At 42.2% G+C, this 21,679-nt stretch overlaps 3 protein-coding genes across 3 annotated transcripts; 2 read left to right on the forward strand and 1 right to left on the reverse strand.

Annotated features, from left to right (window-relative positions):
* The first annotated feature begins 749 nt into the window (after positions 1–749).
* LOC127765084 (uncharacterized) lies at positions 750–3,681 on the forward strand. Its single transcript, XM_052289890.1, has 2 exons — positions 750–1,335; positions 3,326–3,681. Exon 1 carries the CDS (start codon positions 963–965, stop codon positions 1,332–1,334), a length of 372 nt encoding a protein of 123 aa, XP_052145850.1. The 5' UTR covers positions 750–962; the 3' UTR covers position 1,335; positions 3,326–3,681.
* Positions 3,682–10,160: 6,479 nt separating this feature from the next.
* LOC127767572 (uncharacterized) lies at positions 10,161–13,798 on the forward strand. Its single transcript, XM_052292951.1, has 7 exons — positions 10,161–10,633; positions 11,151–11,237; positions 11,328–11,576; positions 11,735–11,899; positions 12,096–12,149; positions 12,255–12,401; positions 13,090–13,798. The coding sequence occupies exons 1-7, from the start codon at positions 10,478–10,480 to the stop codon at positions 13,465–13,467; spliced, it is 1,236 nt and encodes a 411-aa protein (XP_052148911.1). The 5' UTR covers positions 10,161–10,477; the 3' UTR covers positions 13,468–13,798.
* A 2,435-nt stretch (positions 13,799–16,233) lies between these two features.
* On the reverse strand, positions 16,234–18,257 carry LOC127765534 (uncharacterized). Its single transcript, XM_052290450.1, has 5 exons — positions 18,124–18,257; positions 17,573–17,819; positions 17,208–17,481; positions 17,022–17,099; positions 16,234–16,932 (listed from the first exon to the last, which is right to left on the reverse strand). Exons 2-5 carry the CDS (start codon positions 17,803–17,805, stop codon positions 16,885–16,887), a joined length of 633 nt encoding a protein of 210 aa, XP_052146410.1. The 5' UTR covers positions 17,806–17,819; positions 18,124–18,257; the 3' UTR covers positions 16,234–16,884.
* Positions 18,258–21,679: the final 3,422 nt, after the last annotated feature.

Consider the following 21,679-nt stretch of genomic DNA (forward strand, 5'->3'; position numbering starts at 1 on the left):
GTCCACGAAAGTATCAGCTTTTGGTTGTCAAATCAAATATACTCCGGCACGAGCTAGAATAGTAATGAGAGCGTAATAGAGCTCTTGGCCTGTTGAAATCCATAAGAGCTAAAATAACTTCGGGCTGTTTTGGTTTAGTGCCAAATCTTGCCCTACCAAATTTTTTGGTAGCCTAAATAGTACTTGTGTGATGTTTGGATTGATGCCAAAACTTGCCAAATCAATAGAAATCTCTGCTAAAATATTGGTAATGTCAAAACTTGTCTAAAATTTGACACTACCAACAATTTGGTATGGTAGCAATCCAAACATGCCCTTCTACTCCTTCTATTAAAAGGAAAAAAAACAACTTCAAGATTTGAATATGGATATATAGGTGCTCTTGAGATGTACTTGATAACGCAGTGACAAGTAGCACATGGTTTAAACCAATTTCAATTACCAATTACTCCCTAATATTAGCTAGGGTTCATTATGCAGTAATCTCAGCTAGAATGCTTTAGGACTCCTTTACTAACGCAAGGATTTTACAGATATTTTGCAGGAAATAGTTTAATTTTCACAAAATTCCCGTAAAAAATGGAATGAAAGATATTTTCTCCGCAGAGCCATCGCGGAGATCCGAGCGTTCCGCCCGGAACAAGGAATATCCCACCGACATGTGGGGTCCACCCGTCGCCGTCGGCCGTCGAGTCAACCTCCCCCCTAGTCCACGTGCGCATCCGAGTAGATAAAGTTGGCTACCTCGCCACGCCAACCCAGCCACCGTGATCGATCGATCCAACGACGGAAAACCGCCGCCGCGGCCGAATCCGAGCCCCGCCGGCGAGATCCTCGCGGCGGCCCGGCGGCCGGCGAGGCCCCACGCGCGCTCGCGCGCTCGTGCCTTCCTCGTCACGACACCCCTAGGTTCATCCTAGGAGGAGGGGAATTCGGATTTTGGATTTTGGGGCATCGTGTTAATGGCGGTGCGGCCGGGGTGGGCGGTGGCGGTGGCGCGGGCGTCGGCGGCGGCGTGGCAGCGCGTGGCGTGCAACCCGGAGACGCTCCCCGCCGACCAGGTCCTCGGGCTGCTCTGCTGCGCGCCGCTCCACCTCCTCGCCCGCCTCGCCGCGTTCCTCTGCATCCCCTTCGTCCCCGTCCAAGCCATGCCCCGCCTCCTCTCCCCTCGCCTGCAAGGCCACCCGCGCCGCCTCCTCCTCCTCCCGCCTCAGGAGTTCGTCGAAGTCGAACCTATGTACTCCCCTTTCCCTTCCTCCTCCTCGTCCTCGTCGGATGACGATGACGACAGCGACATCGAGGACGGGGAGATTGTTCATCTTCACTTCGATTGAGGTTCGCGGCTGGTCACTTACCGCCTTTGATTTCGTATCCATTTGTTCATAGTCTAGCAATCCTAGCGTGTGGAAAGGAATTGTGAATTGTGGAACTCTGGATAATATGTAGCTCTAGTGACAAATGACACAAATTCAGCTGAAATTTTCACAATTTGACCCTTTGCAAAAACTTTTTTTACAAATGAACCGCTGCCAAAACTTATTTCAAAAATGACTCTTTTGGTCAGCGCCAAATCACCTGGCGCTGAACTTAGACACCTCAACGCCATGTCAATTGGCGCTGAATGCCGTGCCACCGTGGATGGGAGACTAAGTCAGCATGCCAACGCATATTCAGCGCCACGCTATTTGGCGCTGAGGTGTCTAAGTTCAACGCCAAGGGTTATTTTTGAAATAAGTTTTGCTGACGGTTCATTTGTAAAAATAGTTTTTGCAAAAGGGTCAAATTGTGAAATTTTTTGCAAATTCAGGATCAGTAGTCTAACTACCCGAACTCATTGGGCATTCGTTAGGTCGCCCACTTGAACAAACCACAGTAAAATTTAAAGTTCAAACATGTGATGTGATGACTCAGTTATGGGGACCTGCTTACTAGACAGTATAACTTGTAAGCCGCTGAAATTTATTTATATGATGCTAATCCTCAATATGTCTGGAGGAGATATCTCACGTAGGTCAGTAGGTCATCATGTGCTGAAATTCTGCTGATATTTGGTTGGATTAGTGTGCATTTTCATTGTTCGATCGGTATTTACCATCTTCTACAGATGCAGTTAGGTGTAGTTTAGTCAAATTAGTCAGCTAATATAGTTAAATGAGACCCGAACCATTGATAACATCAGAATGAACCTAGAATTTAATTACCTTTTTTGAGTTAATATTTTCTTTTTTAAAATAATTTTCCATCCAACCTCACTACTTTAAGTGGAGAGAGTGATTCTATAACACTATGCACACTCAATTGATTTGTACCATGTTGACTTATTAGAAATCTGATATAAGGTTGATAGACTGTCTGTTCCGTGAACTTGCATAAGATTGCATACCGTGTTTTACTTTAGCCTATTGTTGTGGTATTATTCAATCTATGTTGGCATCTATAGAAACTAGAAAGTAGTGGATACAGTTATTTGCGTATGCCTCATTCCTGTGCAATCAATGACAGTTGGCCCTGACAGACTTGAAAGGTTAACCTGATAGTGTTCAACATTCTGGCTGACAGCAGTTTGATAGCTATAAGATGATGATGAGAAGGACATAGTTCTCAAACTTCTGTCTGCATCTGCATAATTGCTTGCTGTTTCCACCTTCATTGTGATGATGGGTGGTGCCTTGTATGGTCAATCTGCTGGAAACATTAGATGTGCCATTTTCTTAAATTGGTTGATGGGCCTAATTCCATGCTCAGGGAGGAAGTATGCTTCTGGAATAAAATCCTTTTGTTGAATGCGCTCATTCAGTCATGCAAAACAAGCTAGATGGATCTCTGGCCACTCCTGAAGAAAAATGCAACATTAGTTCATGCAGTTTGACTGTATTCATAATTTGTTTTGAACTTTTAGAATATATATTGTGCTTGCTTCATTTGGCCATTTGGGTATATTTCTTGAGTAGATTTTTCTACTCAACCTTGACAGTTTTCTAGCTTCTAAAAGATGGTATAGAACTATATATTTTGGGACTATTTTGTGCGCAGTTAAAGTCAAGCTGTAGCTCAACTAGAATGCATCATTTTTTAGTGAAAGTAATGTGCTAAAACCATTCTTTTTTGCATGGGAAATAAAGTAACCAAGTGAAGAGATTTACAACTTACAACTTCCATATTTCAGTGCACATTGATCTTTTAATATGTTTTCCGTCACCCTCACAAAGCAGGCGTGCATGTTTGAGGCTTAAGAATTGTGGTTCATTTCTTAGGACCTCTTCTGGATTTAAAACTTGAGTTGTTTTGTTGATCCCCCATCATCTCTAATTTTCGTCTATTTCAGGTTGCTTAGGAATAAGGCTCTGTGGGAGGCAACTTTTGGGCTTTCAGGTGCAAAGATTGAATGCATACTTGCATGCTGTACCTGATGCAAAATCATTCGCCCTTGCATCTAGCACTCAGAACCTAACACGTTCTGAGGTTGTTCATTGATAATAGTTCCATAGGTTAGAAGCTCTATTTTTATGATTGCATTGTTTTATTGTGGAACTCATCACTGGGTAGTGCTGATGAACGCCACACACTGTATTTAAAAGTTGAAATGCAATTCCAGATATTGATTGAAGATGGCTGTTTTCTTTGTTGAAAATATGTTATGTATTATACTTGATGAATGATGACACAGCATTGTGAAGCGCCCATCTTCGTTGTGAGTACACTGGTATTTAGCACATCTTTCTCTCTATAAGGACAGGACAGAACAAGGAAATGGATCTATCATCTTGTCATCTTTTGCTGTCTGACGGATTACAGCTGTGCTCTGTACCATGTCGGTTTTTGAGTAAAGGTAATGTTCCATTCTTCCTATACTAAAATAGGTTGCCATAAATGTTGGTAATAAAACGATTAATATAGTCTTAAAGAAAGAAAATAGGTCATATTTTTTTTGTTCAGGAATTGAACATTGTTGTGAAGACAAGGAGAATCTTTGATTACAGAAAACTTTTGTTTGTGCTTCTGTCTGTGAAGTGGATTTTAGTCAGAAGCACTAATTCTGTAATGATTCAGCATTGCATTTTGGCAACTATATGTGTAGTCATCAATTTTTTTGTGTCTGCTTAGCGACTTATTTAGTTTGTGGAATTGCATTTCCCAAGTCAAGAAATATTATATGGGCTTTGGGCAAGGTGGTGCAGCAGAGAGAGGGAGGGAGTGAGAGCACATATCTGATTCATCGCATGTGAGCACATATCTGATTCATTGCATGTGATTTGTGCTTCTGTTATGTTACAGTGAAAATGGTTCATCCTGTTTATTGTGATCACCTATCAAGGTAACTGAAGATCTTATGTCACCTCCCTTTTCCAGCTTTACTGCCTCTGGATATCCTCTTTTTCTCTCGGTTCAAGCTTTGAAGAGGCAAGAGATATAAAATGCTATATTCTATGAAGGTATGTTTGTTTCCAACTCTATAATGAAGTGTATGAGGTAGCTTGTTTATATCGTTCTGTTTCAATCTACTCACTATTTGTGTAAATTGCTCACTGCCTAACTAGAAAGCATCCATTTCCTATGTGACCAAAGATTGCCTTTCCACTTATCCGTTATCTTATACGATATCCATGATTTAGGTTGATTATATCAAATTTTTCATAGAATTGAGCATGTCCGTAATCATTTAATTCTAATAAATTGTTTGCTAGAGTTGAAATGTAGCGTTCAAATACCTCGTTAGCTGATTAAATAGACTGGGAGAAGAAACAGGCCCTCATTGCAAAGTGTTGAAGTGTGACCAACCTCGCACATGTCAGTGGCCTCATGAACCGTGAACACGTAGGGTCCTCTGGCCCTCTGCTTATCATGGAAAGGCAAATGGTGCTACCATAGTAACACAAGCTTTTTTAGCCATGGCTCTATTATTGCGTGTCTCTGCTCTTCCTGTCCTGTAGACACTGGACGATAGCCATTAATCTCAACTTTGGAACCTAGAGGAGTACTGATAAATAAGCTTGGTTGGTAGTCTCCTAGGCAACTAATTGCTTCACGGGCAAGCGATATGCCTGCCCAATAGAAACTATGCCGTTCTGGCCTTGGGTCTTTTATACTGTTACGATTTATGATGCACTGAAAGTCTCTTTCTGCTCTCTGTTTGAAGGCTGAAAAGTACTGCTAAGTGGAACTAGGGTCTGGGAATCTTCTGTTACAAATAGGTAGATTGCCTGGCATTAGTTGCTTAATTAAGCTTTCATTGAACTCGTCTGGTGGCATATTGCAGCATGAGATCTTTCTAGAACTGAAACCCAATTACTTGCAACCTATTCACAGTCAGATTTAAGTATCGGGCTTGGAAGTTGGAACACACTGTACCACGTTGTGTTGTAGTTTTGTGGTACAGGAAAATCATGCCTTAGTTAAGCAAGTAAAGTTTAAGAACCATTCATGGAATTGCGGTACAAACTAGAGAGGGCCATGTCCAGCACGAATCACCGTTCATATGCCTGATGCCTGGTAAAGGCACATGCTATCGTTTGGTGAGGCAACTGATTTGGCAGCTCAACCACACACAGCAGGAAAGCACTCAAATAAATGAGCTTACAGCCCATAGACCATGCACGCAGTTCCGTTGGATGTAAAATTACCCTTTTGTCTAAGAAAATGACCCCTTGAATGTTGCTGTTGAGTAATGTCCTTTTAAGCTTGCGTAGATTGAATTTAGAGTCGCAGACCCATGCATGTTATTACCTCCGTTTTTTAATAGATGACGCCGTTGACTTTTTCTCATATGTTTGACCATTCGTCTTATTCAAAAATTTTATGCAAATGTATAAGATATAAATCACACTTAAAGTACTATGAGTGATAAAACAACCTATAACAAAATAAATTATAATTACGTAAATTTTTTGAATAAGACGAATAGTCAAACATGTGAGAAAAAGTCAACGGCGTCATCTATTAAAAAACGGAGGGAGTATCTTGGTAGGTGATTTGTTTTTTCAAGAATGATAGCTGATGGAGAGTGATTAGGATGGGGGCAATCCCTGAATAAATGTATGTAATGACACTGATTGGAACTTTAGAGTTATTAGTACGCAATCCATCTCTGTCAATACAGGCTAATTTTAGCTGGTTAGCAGTAGCACTTAAATAGCAGCTGTTACAATGTGACTATTTGCTCAACATCTCAAAAAATATATAGTACCTTTATGGAGTCCTAGCTCCTAGGATCAACCGATCAAGCATGTCACTTGTGAGTTGCGACCCTATATTAAAAATCTGCTTCAGGAGTTTGATCTTATGACATTAAACAATTGTTCATACGGAGACTGAAAATGATGCCCTGTGTGTTTATCTGTTTAGCCTCTTTATCATAACTGGACAAACCTGCCAGGTTGGCTCACTGAGAGCAACAGCGAACCATGTGATATAACGGCTTTGAATTGTGATTGTGTCCATGACTCCTCTACTGTTCTTACCTGGTATGCATTCCTGTGTCCAAGGCTAAAGCTGACGTGTAATGGGTTTCCTTATCCCCAACTTGTAGCCTGCTTTGTACTTTGTCCCCCATGCCCTGATGCTAACCGATCAGCCCCCATGCATGTATCCACGTATAATTGTTCGTATCCATCTTGGTGCGTGTGTGTTGCTAGTACACAAGCTGCATTTTTGCACATCCTCAGTGCGTTGTTGAGCTAGCTATGTTGGATAATGATTCGATTCTTGCACCGCTTGTTGGGAAGTGACCATTTGTATAGAATCACTGGCTTTTGGTAGCCTTGCTTCAATTCTTTGTAGTTTGGAAATTGTACATAAAGGTGCCCTTCAACTTCAAGTGCTTGTGCAAGAAAAGCCAGTAGAAGAGAGATGGATTCCTCCTTCTCTGACGTGGTTATATGCTTTTATATTCGCGGGCGATTCAGCTTGTGGATGAAGCAAAATCTATTAGTGTCTATTTGAGCTCATTATTTGTATAGGTGTGCCTCGAATTATTATGACTGTCTTCTGAGCCGGTGAAAAAAATTTCAACTACTACGGACCAAACTGAAAACATCCAAAGCCTGTCCTAATGCAAAGGGCCTACTGACAGGTGGGGCCAGTATGGACCGCACGTAATACTACTCCGATACTAAATAAATTTTGTATCCATCTGTTTAGCATGTTACTGCTGCTGTATTTCTAGGTTTTTTACCCGTTTACCAAGAGGTCCGATGCTGTAAGATCCGGTCAAGACGAGACCGGTCAACGGTCGTAGCATTAGCAGGGTCTGGATTGACCAATGCATGTGATGTGCTGTTGTTACTGCTTCGACAACCAGCCATCGTGGCAGGCAGGGCGACTGTGCAAGCACTATTATTACTGTTGTCAGGTTGTTACCAGACGATGTTTATCTTTTTAACCCTCCACGTTTAGTCCTCACCCTCCTCTGATTAGTGTTACTAGCGTGAAAAACATTCTGGAGCAAAGGCCGGGTTAAAAAACGGAGTGATGAGTGCACGGTCGCGGTTAGTTTTATACGTAGAACTGTACCTGCTTTTTGCTGCTAAACGTGTCATACCGGTGATCGTTACTTTTTTTTTATAGGATAGGTTAACATTTCGGTCTTCATTTCACCAGCCATTTTACAAGGTTACTTTTATAATGTACTCCTACTACTATCTTATCCAGGTATACCGTATAGTGTATTTGTGTGGGGTCTATTTGAACATACCCGCTCCGTCCTAAAAAAAAGACAAACCCTGGATTTCCGTGTCCAACTTTGACGGTCCGTCTTATATGAAATTTTTTTATAATTCGTATTTTCATTGTTGTTAGATGATAAAATATTATTAATATTTTATACGTGACTTGTCTTTTTATTTTTTTTCATAATTTGAAAGACGGACAGTCAAACGTTGGGTACAGAAACTAGTTGTCTTCTTTTTTCTTTTTTTTCTTTTTTTTTTTTGACGGAGGGAGTATCTGAAGACGGGACAGTTGAGTCACTTCTCTTGCGTAGACCTGACGAATGTCATTAAAAACTAGAGTATACTAGTATGCTAGCTCGACACCATTAATACGTATTAGCATGTCTTCGCATGCGGGTAATGATAAAAACGACTTAACTGCAATATCAGTACTGTACTCACCTACTACTCGTAGTACTACCGTTAAACAAAATGACTTAACTGTAATATATCAGTACTGTAAGCATGGTGTGCACTTTGCAGGGTCCCCTTTTCCAAAGCTCACCGTACCTTAAGCACTGCCTAATCACTTTCCTTAAAACTTTCGTTAGCCGGTGCACGGAGGCACGCGTGCGCCCCCCGCCGGGATCCAATGCTGCGACCGCCGCTCGCGTCGCGCGTGCGAGAGAGAGAGAGAAGCGAAAAGCACGCGTCCGGTCCCACCACGTAAGATGGGACCCACTGGTCAGCGGGTGGGGCGGTGGCACGAGTGCCGGCTGCTCCCACGTGCCGGGCCGCGGGTGGGGGGGTGGGGCCGTGTTGGGGGAAACGGAACGGGGGCCCGGCCGCGGCACAGTGGGCAGGTTGGTGGGGGCCCACGTGAGTGGCCCGAATAAAGAAAATTACCAACCATACCCAGGGTTTTGCCCCCCAAGAGGAGGAAGAAGTCGGGTTTAGCCGTTTGAACCACCGTGCAATGCGTGCATAAACATCAAGGAACAAACTGTGAAAGACAAACGTATTACGGATTTGAGATGGTGAGAGTCAGCTATGACAGAAAATCTAGGAAGCACTACGACGAACTGTAATAGTCAAAGCTAGATCATGCTAGCTATAGATCGTCTGGCATGAAGTCCGAAGGAAAAAAAAAAAGTCTCATTGACTTAGATTAATTAATCTTATGCCAGTGCATATTATGGATAATCTTAGTATAATTAATACATTTAATGCATGTTGTCATGTTGATGGTGTGGACTTTTCTAATGTTTAACTCTTATTATCATTGTGCGACATTACAGTCAACTACCCATTTTCTTCACAACAACATTTATATTTGTTACAAAAATTATGTCTAACTACCTATTTTCTTCACAACAACATTTCCATTTATTCAAATTTAAGCCGGATTGCGAAACGAATATGAAGGTTTCAAATATTGACGGCCACCACTCGATGTTGTCTGATACATGAAACCACTCGATTAATTGGTAAGTTCAAAAAAAAACTAATATTTATACCTTATCGTGGGAAGTGGTTTTCTTGAGCCCCAATATATTTTGTAAAAAATTGGTGGTCACTAAAGATATAGATAGTATGATCTTTAAAGTATCACTCACTAATATAGATAGTGTTGGATTTTATATCAGCAAACAACATATTTCCTCGGTTTGAGAATGTAAGTATTTTCTAGGTAGACACATGTATTAATAAAGTAGATAAAAATGATTAGAGAATCACAACAGAATTTAAGTATATTTTTAGTTGGACACGGCTATTAAAAAGTATATAAAAAATGATCGAAGAGAAAGTAGGTAAATAAATGAATTAGAGAATGATTGTGATTGATTAAAAAGAAGAGAACAGATAAAGAAATAATTTCATTTTAAAACAAGGTATACTAAGTTAGAAATAGCTGTAGTATAATTTAGCATTGGAACGGAGTACATTATTTTTTTGAGTTAATTTCACTTTGGGCCATATTTTATTGCCAAAATTTTCACTTTGGACTACCATTTGTCCAATCTTTTCACGTTGGACTAGGTAATTTTACCTTTGTTGCACAATGAACCACCCCAAACCACATCTTCAGTTCTTCGATGACTTCGAGCAAATTGTTAACGACATGCCAGTAAACTTTCATACCAATATGCATACCATACATTTGTCGAAAGAGACGCTAGACATCACTAGCGAAAAGATTTAGGGTGGTCCATTATGCAACAAAGATAAAATTATCTAGTCCAACGTGAAAAGATTATATACAGGATAGTTCAAAGTGAAACTATCACAATAAAACATGGCCCAAAGTGCAATTCACTCTTATTTTTTTCACTAACACAGCGGCTATTACTCCATTTCTTGAGAAAGGCTTTCCTCGGACCCCACAAATCAGTGGGCGTTACCCGTGGTCCTGGCGTGGAATGCCCGGTACCCGTAATAATTTGCGAATCATGGAGGGCATTTTGGTCCAGTCCAGAAGCCCCAAAAATAAAGCTCGTAATCTGCGAAAGCTGATGAAGCTGAGAGAGAGAGAGAGAGAGTGTGTGTGTGTGTCTTCGCTTCACCGCCCACTTGGATCCTCGTGGCTGCTGCTGCTGTAGCGGAAGACGACGAGCCGCCCAAGAATCCAGCACCCACCCATCCACTGCTGCTGCTGCTGCTGCTGCACCCCCCGCATTGTTTCGAATTTCTCAAATCGGCCCTCGGGCTGCGGCGGCGCGGTCACCGGCGGCGAGGTGAGTTCGTCGGTGAAGAGGAAGGGGGGGGGGGGGGTGAAGTGAAGTGCGATTTGAGGAGGGAGCGGTGGCGGCGTGAGGAGGCGAGAGCCGCACATGGCCACCGCGCGCGGCGGTGGCGGCGTGGGGTGGCTGGTGGTGGTGGTGGCGGTGGTCTGCCTGTCGTGCGCGGCGGCGGCGGCGAGGTCTCCGGCGGGGAGGGCGCACCGGCACCTGAAGCGGCTCAACAAGCCGGCGGTGAAGAGCATCGAGGTGCGTCACGTGTGAAGATTTTGAATTTGCTTTTTTTTTTTATAATTGGTATCTATCATGGGTTCGTCGTCCTGGTCAAAGTTAAGCGTGTGTAGCTTCATTTGGGGGGAGAGGATTTGGGAGGAAGCACGAGCAAGGTGGTAGGTTTGCTCTTGGGCTAATCGTTCAAAGTGCAAGGTGGTATTCTGATTCAAAAGAGAAGATGTCTTTTCTGTGGCTCTTTGTGGTTGTTCTTGGGGGAATTCACTTTCTCTCTTTACCATTCGTTCAAAACCTTTACCTTCCTTTTGGCTACATTGGGTGAAAAATATGCAAAAAATTGTACCAGCAAAGATTTTGTGACTTTCCTTTTAGCTGTCACTTTGTGCTTGTTCTTTTCTCAAGTTCTTCTATCTTGCTTAACTTTGTGCAAAATTTAGCAAGTTTTCATAGGGATACCCAAGCAGCTATCTCTGGCAATTCTTACCCCACCAAACACATCTGATTTGTGTCATTTTCGAACTGTGGAATCAAATAGAGCCCAGATGGGGACATCATAGACTGCGTGCACATCTCACACCAGCCAGCTTTCGATCATCCCTTCCTCAAGAACCACACCATCCAGGTAAACCTTCAGCTGCAACAATGGCATCTACAAACCTCAATTCGTTGGATTCCGCAACAATGGCGGTGACCATCATCATGCTCTCCGCAGATGAGGCCGAACTACCATCCCGATGGCCTGTACGACGAATCCAAGAGCGGCGGCGGCGGCGGCGAGAAGCCCATGGTCCAGCTCTGGCACCAGGGCGGCAGGTGCCCGGAGGACACCGTCCCAATCCGGCGGACGAAGCGGGACGACCTGCTCCGGGCGAGCTCCATGCGCCGCTACGGCAAGAAGCGGCACCCGGCGCCCAACCCCATGTCCGTCGACCCCAACCTGCTCAACGAGGGCGGCCACCAGGTACGTCACAATCACATATTCACCCAGGAATGAGAGGGGGTCGCCATTGATGCGCTATGACCTCCATGCTTGCAATGTTTGTTGTTGCACTGCGGGTACCAGCAATGGCTCATTTACTGATTTGCCTGGGTGAAAATTTATCTTTCTTTGTTTTGCAGCATGCCATCGCGTACGTCCAGGGCGACAAGTACTACGGCGCCAAGGCGACCATCAATGTCTGGGCGCCCAAGATCGAGCAGCCCAACGAGTTCAGCTTGTCCCAGCTCTGGATCTTGGGTGGCTCCTTCGGCGAGGACCTCAACAGCATCGAGGCTGGATGGCAGGTAGCAATCCGAAAGAAACTAATCTCATGTTCATGTTCATGATTTCATCTCATCTCATGCGTGAGCTTTTGCATTGGCGAGTAAATGCGGCACCGTTCTTGCGGTTGCAATACCCCCTTTCTGCCGCGATGCGCCGCGTGCTGTGTCACTCACGAGCTCTGAATCTGCTTTTGTGTTTTCCTTTGATTTTCTTCAGGTTAGCCCCGACCTCTACGGCGACAACAACACGAGGCTGTTCACTTACTGGACTGTAAGTTTTGTTTGTTCATTCCAGAATGAATTAAAGCCTGAAGAATTGGTGAAATGTGCTTGTATTGATGTCTAATTCGTTGTGTTTAAACCTGGGTTTCTGCAGAGCGATGCGTACCAGGCAACAGGGTGCTACAACGTATTGTGTGCAGGATTCGTGCAGATAAACAGTGAGATCGCCATGGGAGCCAGCATCTTCCCCATCTCAAGCTACTCTGGCTCCCAATACGATATCAGTATAATGATTTGGAAGGTGAGCTAGAAAATTAAACTAGAAATTCAGTTACTCACCACATGCCCACGCTTAGTAGTAGTAGTAAGTTCAGAGTTGTCACAAAACATGCAGGCCAGAGAATCTCTCTGCCCACTTGCTGCTGTGCTCTTACTCGTGCTCCTTGGCTGATACCCTTTGGGCTTTGAAAATAGTTTCCTCCTCACCCTGTGCCCCTGTGGTAGTGTGGTCATAATACTTTTTTTTTTCTTCCTCAACAGCCTTTCTTATCCTTAATGATTACTCTAGTTTCATTGTTTTCCAAAAGAAAGAACCATTGCTACTTTTCACCTCAGCAAGCAAGCAAGTGCCGAGCGAAGTGCAAGATAGAAAGCAAGCTGTTTTTCATTTCCATTGAGCACGAGTAATGAGTGCAAACATAGTTTGCTTAGTACAACATGAATGCGAGGCATCCTATTGTAGTACTAAATGGGCACAATGCCTGTGTACTGAAGTCTAGATATGTCGGTGCAAATGTCTTAAATACATCTGTATATTGATAATTGAAGACATCTGTATATTGATATATTGGTTTTAATGTCTAAATACATCTGTATATTGATATATTGGTTTTAATGTCTAAATACATCTGTATATTGGTACATTGGATTTTTTAGTAATGCACTAATGCATTGCTCTAATGAAATTTGCTGGACATATATATGAGCAGGATCCAAAGGAGGGGAACTGGTGGATGCAGTTTGGCAAGGATTATGTTCTTGGCTATTGGCCATCCTTCCTATTCTCCTACCTTGGCGACAGCGCGTCGATGATCGAGTGGGGCGGGGAGGTGGTAAACTCGCAGCTCGATGGCGTGCACACGTCGACGCAGATGGGCAGCGGTCACTTCCCGGAGGAAGGGTTCAGCAAGTCAAGCTACTTCAAGAACATACAGGTGGTGGACAGCACCAACAACCTGAAAGCCCCCAAGGGGGTGGGCACATTCACTGAGCAATCGAACTGCTACGACGTGCAAAACGGTAACAATGCCGACTGGGGCACATACTTCTACTATGGAGGCCCTGGAAGGAGCTCAAACTGCCCATGACAACTGAAAACTGAACTGAACACCCTGAGCAAGTGTTTAACCATTCAAGTGTAATACACCATCTGCTCCAGTTTTTTAGCCCTAGATAGTGTGTGTCATGTGAATGGGTCCCCGGTGTTGCTTTCTAATCTCTCTCTGCCTTGAGCTTTCTTTCTTCCTTTTTTGTAATGCCAAGTCTTCTGAAGAGAAGCAATGGCATCTGGTGGTGGTTGTGGTGATGGCCTACCTCCTTTTTCCTATATGGTAGATTCACTTGTCTTTCTGGTTATGGAGCTTCTCTCTTGGGCTTAACTAAAGGGTCAGAGGGCCATGCTTTATTTTTCTCATGTCACCTTTACCTCCTTTGAATGTCAGTGGTGTATAGGAAAGAGGAATTGGTAGGATTCAGTTACTCAGCAACTTGTATGCCATTCCCATGGAGGAGTATCTGGTAGTAGGCTATAAAAAGCACAAAAATTAACTAAAATGTTTGTGCCATTTATCTCTTCTGCCAACCATGAAAGCATCAGACCTAAATAGTAGTATGTTGAATATTGTGAGTACTAGTATTCATGGGGAGCATAAATGTCAGGTATATTTTTGTCAATTGCAGATGAAGAAGGATTTGTAAGAGGTACTGTACATTGCATTGACCATCTTAATGCCATCAACAGTCATGTGCAGATGAACAAAATTGGTTGAGTGTTTCTAGAGGTCTGGTTTGTTTGCCCTTGTTTCATAGTATATGCTCCAGTTTGGTGGGTTGGAAGAGAACCCATGCTGTTTGATAGGCCAGGACCAGATTCAGAGACAGTTTGGGGGCAGAGCAGCCTCAACTCAAATGTGCATGTTTGTATATGCAGGAGTTTGTATATGTGTCATGTGAAGATGCTTGAAATTTTGGGCCATTCTGAAACTAGGTCCATGTTTGCCAGTGCCATAACTCCTCAGGCCAACTTCTTCTTAATTGTTTCTGAATCTTAGGGTGTGTTTTTTTTCATGCTAAAATTGGAAGTTTGGTTAAAATTAGAACGATGTGATGGAAAAGTTGGAAGTTTATGTGAGTAGAAAAGTTTCGATGTGATGGAAAAGTTAGAAATTTGAAGAAAAAGTTAGGAACTAAATAAGGGCTTAGCCTCATCGGTGTGCCTAAAAAAACAAAATCAAAGCTAAAATTCAAATTTTAAACTTAACTTTGAAGTTGATTTTAACATATTTTCAACATAGTTCTTTTTTCAGTATTAGTTTTCAAGTCATTAAGAACATATATGTATATACATTTTTGTATCTCAATAAGCTGTTATGGCTTATAATAAGCTTTTGGATAACTAATGAGGCACTCGGTGTTGGCTACTGGTGATGAATGCTCAAATCCTGTAGGCAATGGTAGTTGTCCCTTTGCTTCTTTGATGTGTTTTCTTTTGACTTGGTTCGAAGAGAACTACACAAATGTGGATCATCAACATTTGCATTGTACAGTAGTACTATATTTCTCTGATGAATCTGTGTTGAATTTTGAAAGCTCTGAACCTCCCTGAACAGAAGGATGGTGTACTCCTGATCATAGGTGAGGTCACTCAGGGGTGTTTGGGAGAGAGGGGCCCCCTCAGTTGTCTGTTCTCTGAAGAAAAAGAAACACTGGAAGTAGAGATGTGTCACTGTCCAGTTCCAGTCAGTTATTAGTTCCTGTTTAGATCCCTGGCAAAATTTTACACCATATTACATCGAATGTTTGGATATATGTATGTAGTATTAAATATAGTCGAAAAAATAACTAATTACACAGATTGCGTGTAAATTGCGAGACGAATCTTTTAAGCCTAATTACGCTATGATTTGACAATGTGATGTTACAGTAAACATTTGCTAATGACGGGTTAATTAGGCTTAATAAATTCGTCTCACGGTTTACAGGCGGATTCTGTAATTTGTTACTGCGTTTAAAACTTCAAATATATATCCCGTATATCCGATGTGAGACGCTAAAACTTTATACCCGTAATCTAAACACAGCCTAAATTAGTCAGAGCCTAAATTAGTCAGAAGTGAGATGATGCACTCGCAGACCCGGACACTGCAGGAGCCTTGGTGGTGCTCACATGCCAAGCAGTTCCTGTCTTGGACGTGTAGCAAGCAAAATGATGACGGAGTGGCGTACACTTGCCGGTGCCGGAGACGACGGACTTTCCGGCGAGCGGTTGCCATGGATCGACGGACTTCCCGATGGCCGAGGATGGCTGAACAGTTGGGCTCCAACTCGGCCTGTCACGCTAAAAACGGCCCACGACGACCCACTTTCTAAGCAGGCCATTTGGAGGCCCAAAATAGTCCGACAGCCACCATTTCTCGGCGCGTGAAATTGCTCTCCTACTCCACTCTAGGCCCAATACGGATTTCTTGGTGGGCCAAAACGAACCCAAATTTGTGAGGTGGGCCGCGTTTCTTCGCTTGGGCTCCCTCGTACAGCCCACGGGCAGCAGCGGTCCATTTACTGGTAGGCCAAATGGAGGCCCAAATTCCTGCGGCGGCATTGATCGAGGCAGCCCGTGGCAGGCCGGGTTTCTCTTCATGGGCTCCCAATTACGGCCCACGACCACCATCTCGGCCCTCCCCACAAAATGCTCAATTTCAGCAGCCTGACGAGGCGCCTAGACAGATTACTGAAAGTCTGAAACGAACCAAAGATAACAACGGTCGTAACATACCAAGCAGAATTATTAACAGGAGTGAGTGACACATCACAATCCATCACTCCAACAGAACTTAAACTGTAACACAAGACTTATGGAGAAGGTCAAACAACTCTGCGAATTTGATATATATTTCAGGAGAAACAGTCTAACCATGAATCCAGGATCATGCCCAGGCATGGCCTGCACACGGCGTTCTCTTCAACATCAACTAGGATTACAATATTTGGGATTCAGTAGTAACCTATTTGAATGGCCAGCTGGCCTCAAATCTTCCTCCCAACTTGGTGTTACTGTTACAAAAATTGAGGCACCAAAATGCACCATGCACCATACCCAACAACCTCCCATCTTCTTTCTCAATCCCAAATCATGATAGACTCATAGACCATGCATTGCTGCCTTCCATCTTAAGCTCTCTCTCTTCGTTTTCATTTACTTTCACTTCAGTGGTGACCAAACTCCGCGGTGCCTTTAAGGTCTGAGCTACAAACTTGCTAGATCAGGAATGATCTAATATACAACTATTTCGGTCGATAGGCTTAGTTCTAGATGACGATTTGTTTGGAACAACGAATGAACAAAAAAAGGATGGAGATACAGGGGTGGTGAAATAAGGATAGTAGGAGAGCCGGTGATCCTCCCTCTCTAAATTAGCCGCTCAGATCTGTCTAGTTAATGAATGAACCAGCATTGTACCTAACTGTCTCCAGCAAAAGTCAAAAAAAATTGATCCCGCTCTGTATTTCTATTCTGAATCACTCTCATTGCAAAGAGCCTTCAATCCTCTAGCCCTCTGCAAAAAGTTTTTCCTTGAATTAGCAACCATCAAACTAAAATTTGGACAAGGAGCTAAAAGGAAAATAACAACAAAGCTAGGTTTACCTTTCTAGCGCACTTCTTCTCTCTAACTTCATACCTCTCATGAGACAAATCAGACAGCCATGCTCCTGGACTTACCATCTACAACAAGCCCAACAATGAAACAGAATATGGAAGGGTTAAAAAAAGTGAGCATGATCACATAAAAGAACAAAATTTTGCAGTAATCTTTGTGAAAGAAGGCATTACAAGCAAGCACTTCTGCATCAACTTTGGCCTCTTCTTCGGCCTCTGTGGGAGCTTGCATCCCTTCATTGCCATGAAGTCCTCTTCTTTCTCCTTGTTGGATAATGAAATGAAGAACCTTGGCAGTGCTATGGTTCCCTTTTCTTCCATTCCACCACCAAAATCAAACCCATTTCCCTCGAATGGGAATGGAGAACCCCTAGTGGAGTAATATCGATCCTTCTCTGGCGAGAGTGACATGGAGTGCCTGTTATCGCTCACAAATGGCTCGGTTTTCCTGCTCTCAGACAATCAGTTACCTTATATTAGGAAGAATTGCTCGATATTTCCAGTCGATGCGAGTGTGCTCTATCGCATACTGAAGCTACCTTCGGTTCAGCGTGCTCGGGCGCCGCGGCGAACGAAACGGGGCAACATCACCGCCAAGCGGGCGATTCACTCGTGGTATGGTGCGCCTAAGAACATCGGTCCGCGCAGGTGATGGCGAGCCGTCGTCCCTCGTCTTGACACAGCGGAGTCGTTTCCGGCTGCCCCATTGCAGGAAAAGGTTTGGTTCGCTGGGAGACCTCGATGGCCTTGAGTCCTTCACCTCTGGATCCATCTATGTCCTGATTCCTGAAGCAGAAAAGGCTGGAAATTTTCAGCAACAAAATCATTGACGGGAAATCAGTAGATAGCCCAAAAAATGGATATTTAACTACAGGGGCGGATCCAACTTGGGACTGAACCACCAAACTTTTGGGTGAACAAATAAACTGAATTAAGAGAGGTTTAAAGCTATCAAATTAAGGAGGAGGAGAAGAGCTTCTTCCAGATCTAGAAGAGAAGCTAGTAGGGGTTCACGAACGCAAGCAAATTCCAGTCCCGGTGGGGTGGAAGAGAGAGATGAATCAGAAAGAGAGAGGACGCGGATGCTCACCAGGATCCCCTCCCCTCCGCTGCTCTGCTCTGCTCGCCAGATGGAGCTCGCCGCCCGGCGCTCCCCTGTTCAGCCGCGACTCGTCTTGGCGGCGGCGCAAGGAGCGGAGGAGACAACGAGAGCGAGACGGCAGATTTCTTTTTCTTCTACGCGATACTCGACTACTCCGCCCTTATTATAGATGCCCACAAGGTCCAAGCCTGACGGCCCGGCCCAAACACGGCACGGCCCGACTGGGGGTTGTGCCCGTGCCGGCCCGGCCCGACCGCCGGGCCATGCTTGGGCTTCCCCACCGGCACGCTGGGCCGGGATGGCACAGCCAAGCCTGGTACGAAGTTCAGGATACATAACAGACTAATTTTCAACCATATGTAAGACACAGGGGAGCAAAAATAGACGTATTATATGGCACGGCCAAAAGAATAGGGACATAAAATAGACTTATTTAGCTATATATATATCACATCCCAAAGACCCCGCCCGACTGCTAGTGGGTCGTGCCTAGGCCTGAGGTGTAGCACGTGGGCCGGCACGGCCCGGCACAAAGAGCCGACCGTGTCATGCCGGCCTGATTCTTCTTGGGCCGTGCCTAGCTCGTGCCTGGGCCGGGCCGTGCCAGGAGGGCCAAATGGCCATCTATAGCCCTTATCTCAATATTTTTACTATTTTATTAAAAGTAGTTACTATTTATTTATATAACTGGTGATCCACGTATCATCAATACTTAGAGGAAAATTAAGCGATTGTATCAACAACAAATTCCTCATACCACCAACAAACACTAACTGTCACTCTACGCACCACCACCACCACTCTTTCTCCATGAGCCATCATCGTTCCTTCTCTTGCCTTTACATGCGCAGCCTTACCCTCTAGTAACCGATATGTCTTTTTCTCCTCCCCTATCGTGATGCTCACTATTGTTATGGTTGTCGTTCAGGTCGGGGAAGTCAGGCTTGCAGGGACTTTGGGAGGCAGGAGCTGACCTGACGAAGCGCGAAGGCGCTATGTCTAGGCTCCTTCTTGCTAGATCCATTGGTTATCCAACTGTTGTAGGGAAAAAGAAAATGGAGAGAGAGAGAGTTAATGTGTAGAGTTATTGCTGAATCACCGGACTTGGATAGAATAAGGTGGTCCAAATTGAAATGTAAAGTTGGCTATTGTGTAAATGAAAAGAATGGTTAAAGGATAACATTATATGAAAACTTTTAAGAATTTTTAAGAATCCATAGTATGTGCTATAATTTACTCCCTTTTGTCCCACAAAAAACAAATAGAACTGGTGTGGCACATTCTAGTATGATAAATACGAACATATGCATGTCTAGATTCGTTTTAGTAGGATGTGTCACATCCAATTCTATGTTGGTTTTTTACGGGACGAAGGGAGTACCATTTTTTTCTCTACCACAATTAAAGATAATTGTCCATTACGCAATAGTCTCGTGATATGCTAAGTATAGTTGGGCCGGTGTACTTAGCTATAACTAATAATCTCATGATATGTTTATGCACAACGATACATACTTCTACTAACACGGGATGATTAATTATGGTTAGATAGATTCCGCTAAAAGATGATAAAAATAATACCATCATTTTTGCTCAATAATAAAGTATTCGACTATGGTCTTCTTTTTTCATTGCATGATATATGATTACTACATTAGTAGGTATTTCCGCAGTTCTTTCATATTGTTTTTTATTTTCTACATATATGTCAATTTGGACTAATATTTTTCTCATAATTAAATAGACAATAAATAATTTTTCCATAATTCTCCTATAAAATGAGAATAGGGCATTTTAAAATTTGAAAATTATATTATAAGTGTATGTAATTTAATGTGTAAGATATGGACTTATAGTGTAAGATTTAACTTTTTTTTCTAAAAAAGCCGCATCATAGTAGATAGGTAGTTAACCGAACAACCATAAAAAATAGAGACAATCCATTGTGTGTCACTGATTTTGTCCCTGGTCCACAATATGTCATTGGGTTTGTCAAGTTCTAATATGGCACCGCATTTTGCTTAACTTCTATAATATACCATCATCGTCTAGTTAGCCTCCGTTAGCATTGTACAATTTTATCATACAGATTGTAAAACTTACAAAGTTTGAGATGGGCAACTTCTCTGCCTATTTTATAATATGATATTTTGGAATTTTCAGCCAAATTTTAGAAAATTTTGTCCTAGGGATATTTCAATCATTGGGACAAAATTATAAAGTACTAACAGAATCTAAATGGATGGCGATGGTATATTATAGAATTTAAGCAAAATACAATGACATATTGTAGAACTTAACAAACTCAGTGGCATATTATAGAACAGTGACAAAGTCAGCGGCACACGATGGATTCTCTCTAAAAAATAATCTAGTTAAATTGTTTCTTTTTTATTCAAAACAAAACATCTTTTACCTAAATACGTTCAGAGAACTTCGAAAGAAGTAAGAAAAAGAGGAGGTTAGTCACTAGCCCACACACATGAGGGTGGTTGCTCACATCCATGGTATGGTATATACTCACATTAATAGATAATATATTAATATTATTAAAATTGTTCTTTGTAGTGAATGGTGTGAAACTAACAACTTTAACCTTATATTCTTTTGTTGTTCCATCTTCTTCTTGTTTTCTCATTCTTATTTATTTTTGATAATAATATTGCTACAGTCAGCACTCAACACTATTACTTGCACATGAATACTACTCCCTCCGTCCCTAAATATAAGCGATTTTAGTTAGATGTGACACATTCTAGTACAATAAATCTAAACATAATCTCTTATATTTAGGGACGGAGGCAGTAGCAGCTAGCTTATGTGTGTGTGTGCTCTGTAATATATATTATCTATGTTTTTTATATGAGAAAATAATAACTATTATCTTTGTAAATGATATTGTATTTATAAAAGGTATGTGACTAGTTTTTTAGTAGAAAGATATTTTTGCTAAATATAATCTAGAATGCTATAAAGTTTAATAATATTAAACGATATAGTCATATAATTTTTTTGGATGAAGTAGTGATCAACACTTGTTATAAATCCAATGATCATAATGTGATATATATATTATTCAAGTGAGTTGTGATATTCACTATTTACTAGTTACATGCCTATGCATTATAATGAGATCTACATATAAAAATAAGATTTAGTTTATCTTTAGTCTGTTTTTATAATGTATTGAATTTTTTACATTTCTTTAGATAATTTATTGTTGTATAAATAGATTAGTTTAAATACATGTAATATAAAAAATAAATACTTAAGTAAATAAGCGCTACTTTAAATCCAAAGATCTATGTACGATTTTATAGGATTTCAATCTTATAGAAAATTTTTCAATGTAGCCATTTAATTTAAACGATTGAAACTTTTCAAATCATATGAAATATGAATATCATACATAAATATATATATTGAATTTAATTGGGGCAGCATGGTCACTCATTCCATTTTGTAGTGTGTCGTCTGAATTCAACAAATGCATATTTAATGTCTGTATTGAGCTTATCAATTCAAACTTCCTCAGAATATTTGA

Source organism: Oryza glaberrima, chromosome 3 (assembly GCF_000147395.1).
Source record: "Oryza glaberrima chromosome 3, OglaRS2, whole genome shotgun sequence".
NCBI lineage: Eukaryota > Viridiplantae > Streptophyta > Magnoliopsida > Poales > Poaceae > Oryza > Oryza glaberrima.

What these genes read in the sequence shown, in the direction of transcription:
- LOC127765084 (XM_052289890.1), top strand. Translation starts at nt 963, where the DNA reads ATGGCGGTGCGGCCGGGGTGGGCGGTGGCGGTGGCGCGGGCGTCGGCG.
- LOC127767572 (XM_052292951.1), top strand. Translation starts at nt 10,478, where the DNA reads ATGGCCACCGCGCGCGGCGGTGGCGGCGTGGGGTGGCTGGTGGTGGTG. An exon ending in GCATCGAGGCTGGATGGCAG is followed by an intron (nt 11,900 to 12,095) that starts GTAGCAATCCGA and finishes GATTTTCTTCAG; the next exon opens with GTTAGCCCCGACCTCTACGG. An exon ending in GGCTGTTCACTTACTGGACT is followed by an intron (nt 12,150 to 12,254) that starts GTAAGTTTTGTT and finishes GGGTTTCTGCAG; the next exon opens with AGCGATGCGTACCAGGCAAC.
- LOC127765534 (XM_052290450.1), bottom strand. Translation starts at nt 17,805, where the DNA reads ATGGATCCAGAGGTGAAGGACTCAAGGCCATCGAGGTCTCCCAGCGAA. An exon ending in TGATGCAGAAGTGCTTGCTT is followed by an intron (nt 17,100 to 17,207) that starts GTAATGCCTTCT and finishes GGCTTGTTGTAG; the next exon opens with ATGGTAAGTCCAGGAGCATG. An exon ending in AGAAGAAGTGCGCTAGAAAG is followed by an intron (nt 16,933 to 17,021) that starts GTAAACCTAGCT and finishes AACTTTTTGCAG; the next exon opens with AGGGCTAGAGGATTGAAGGC.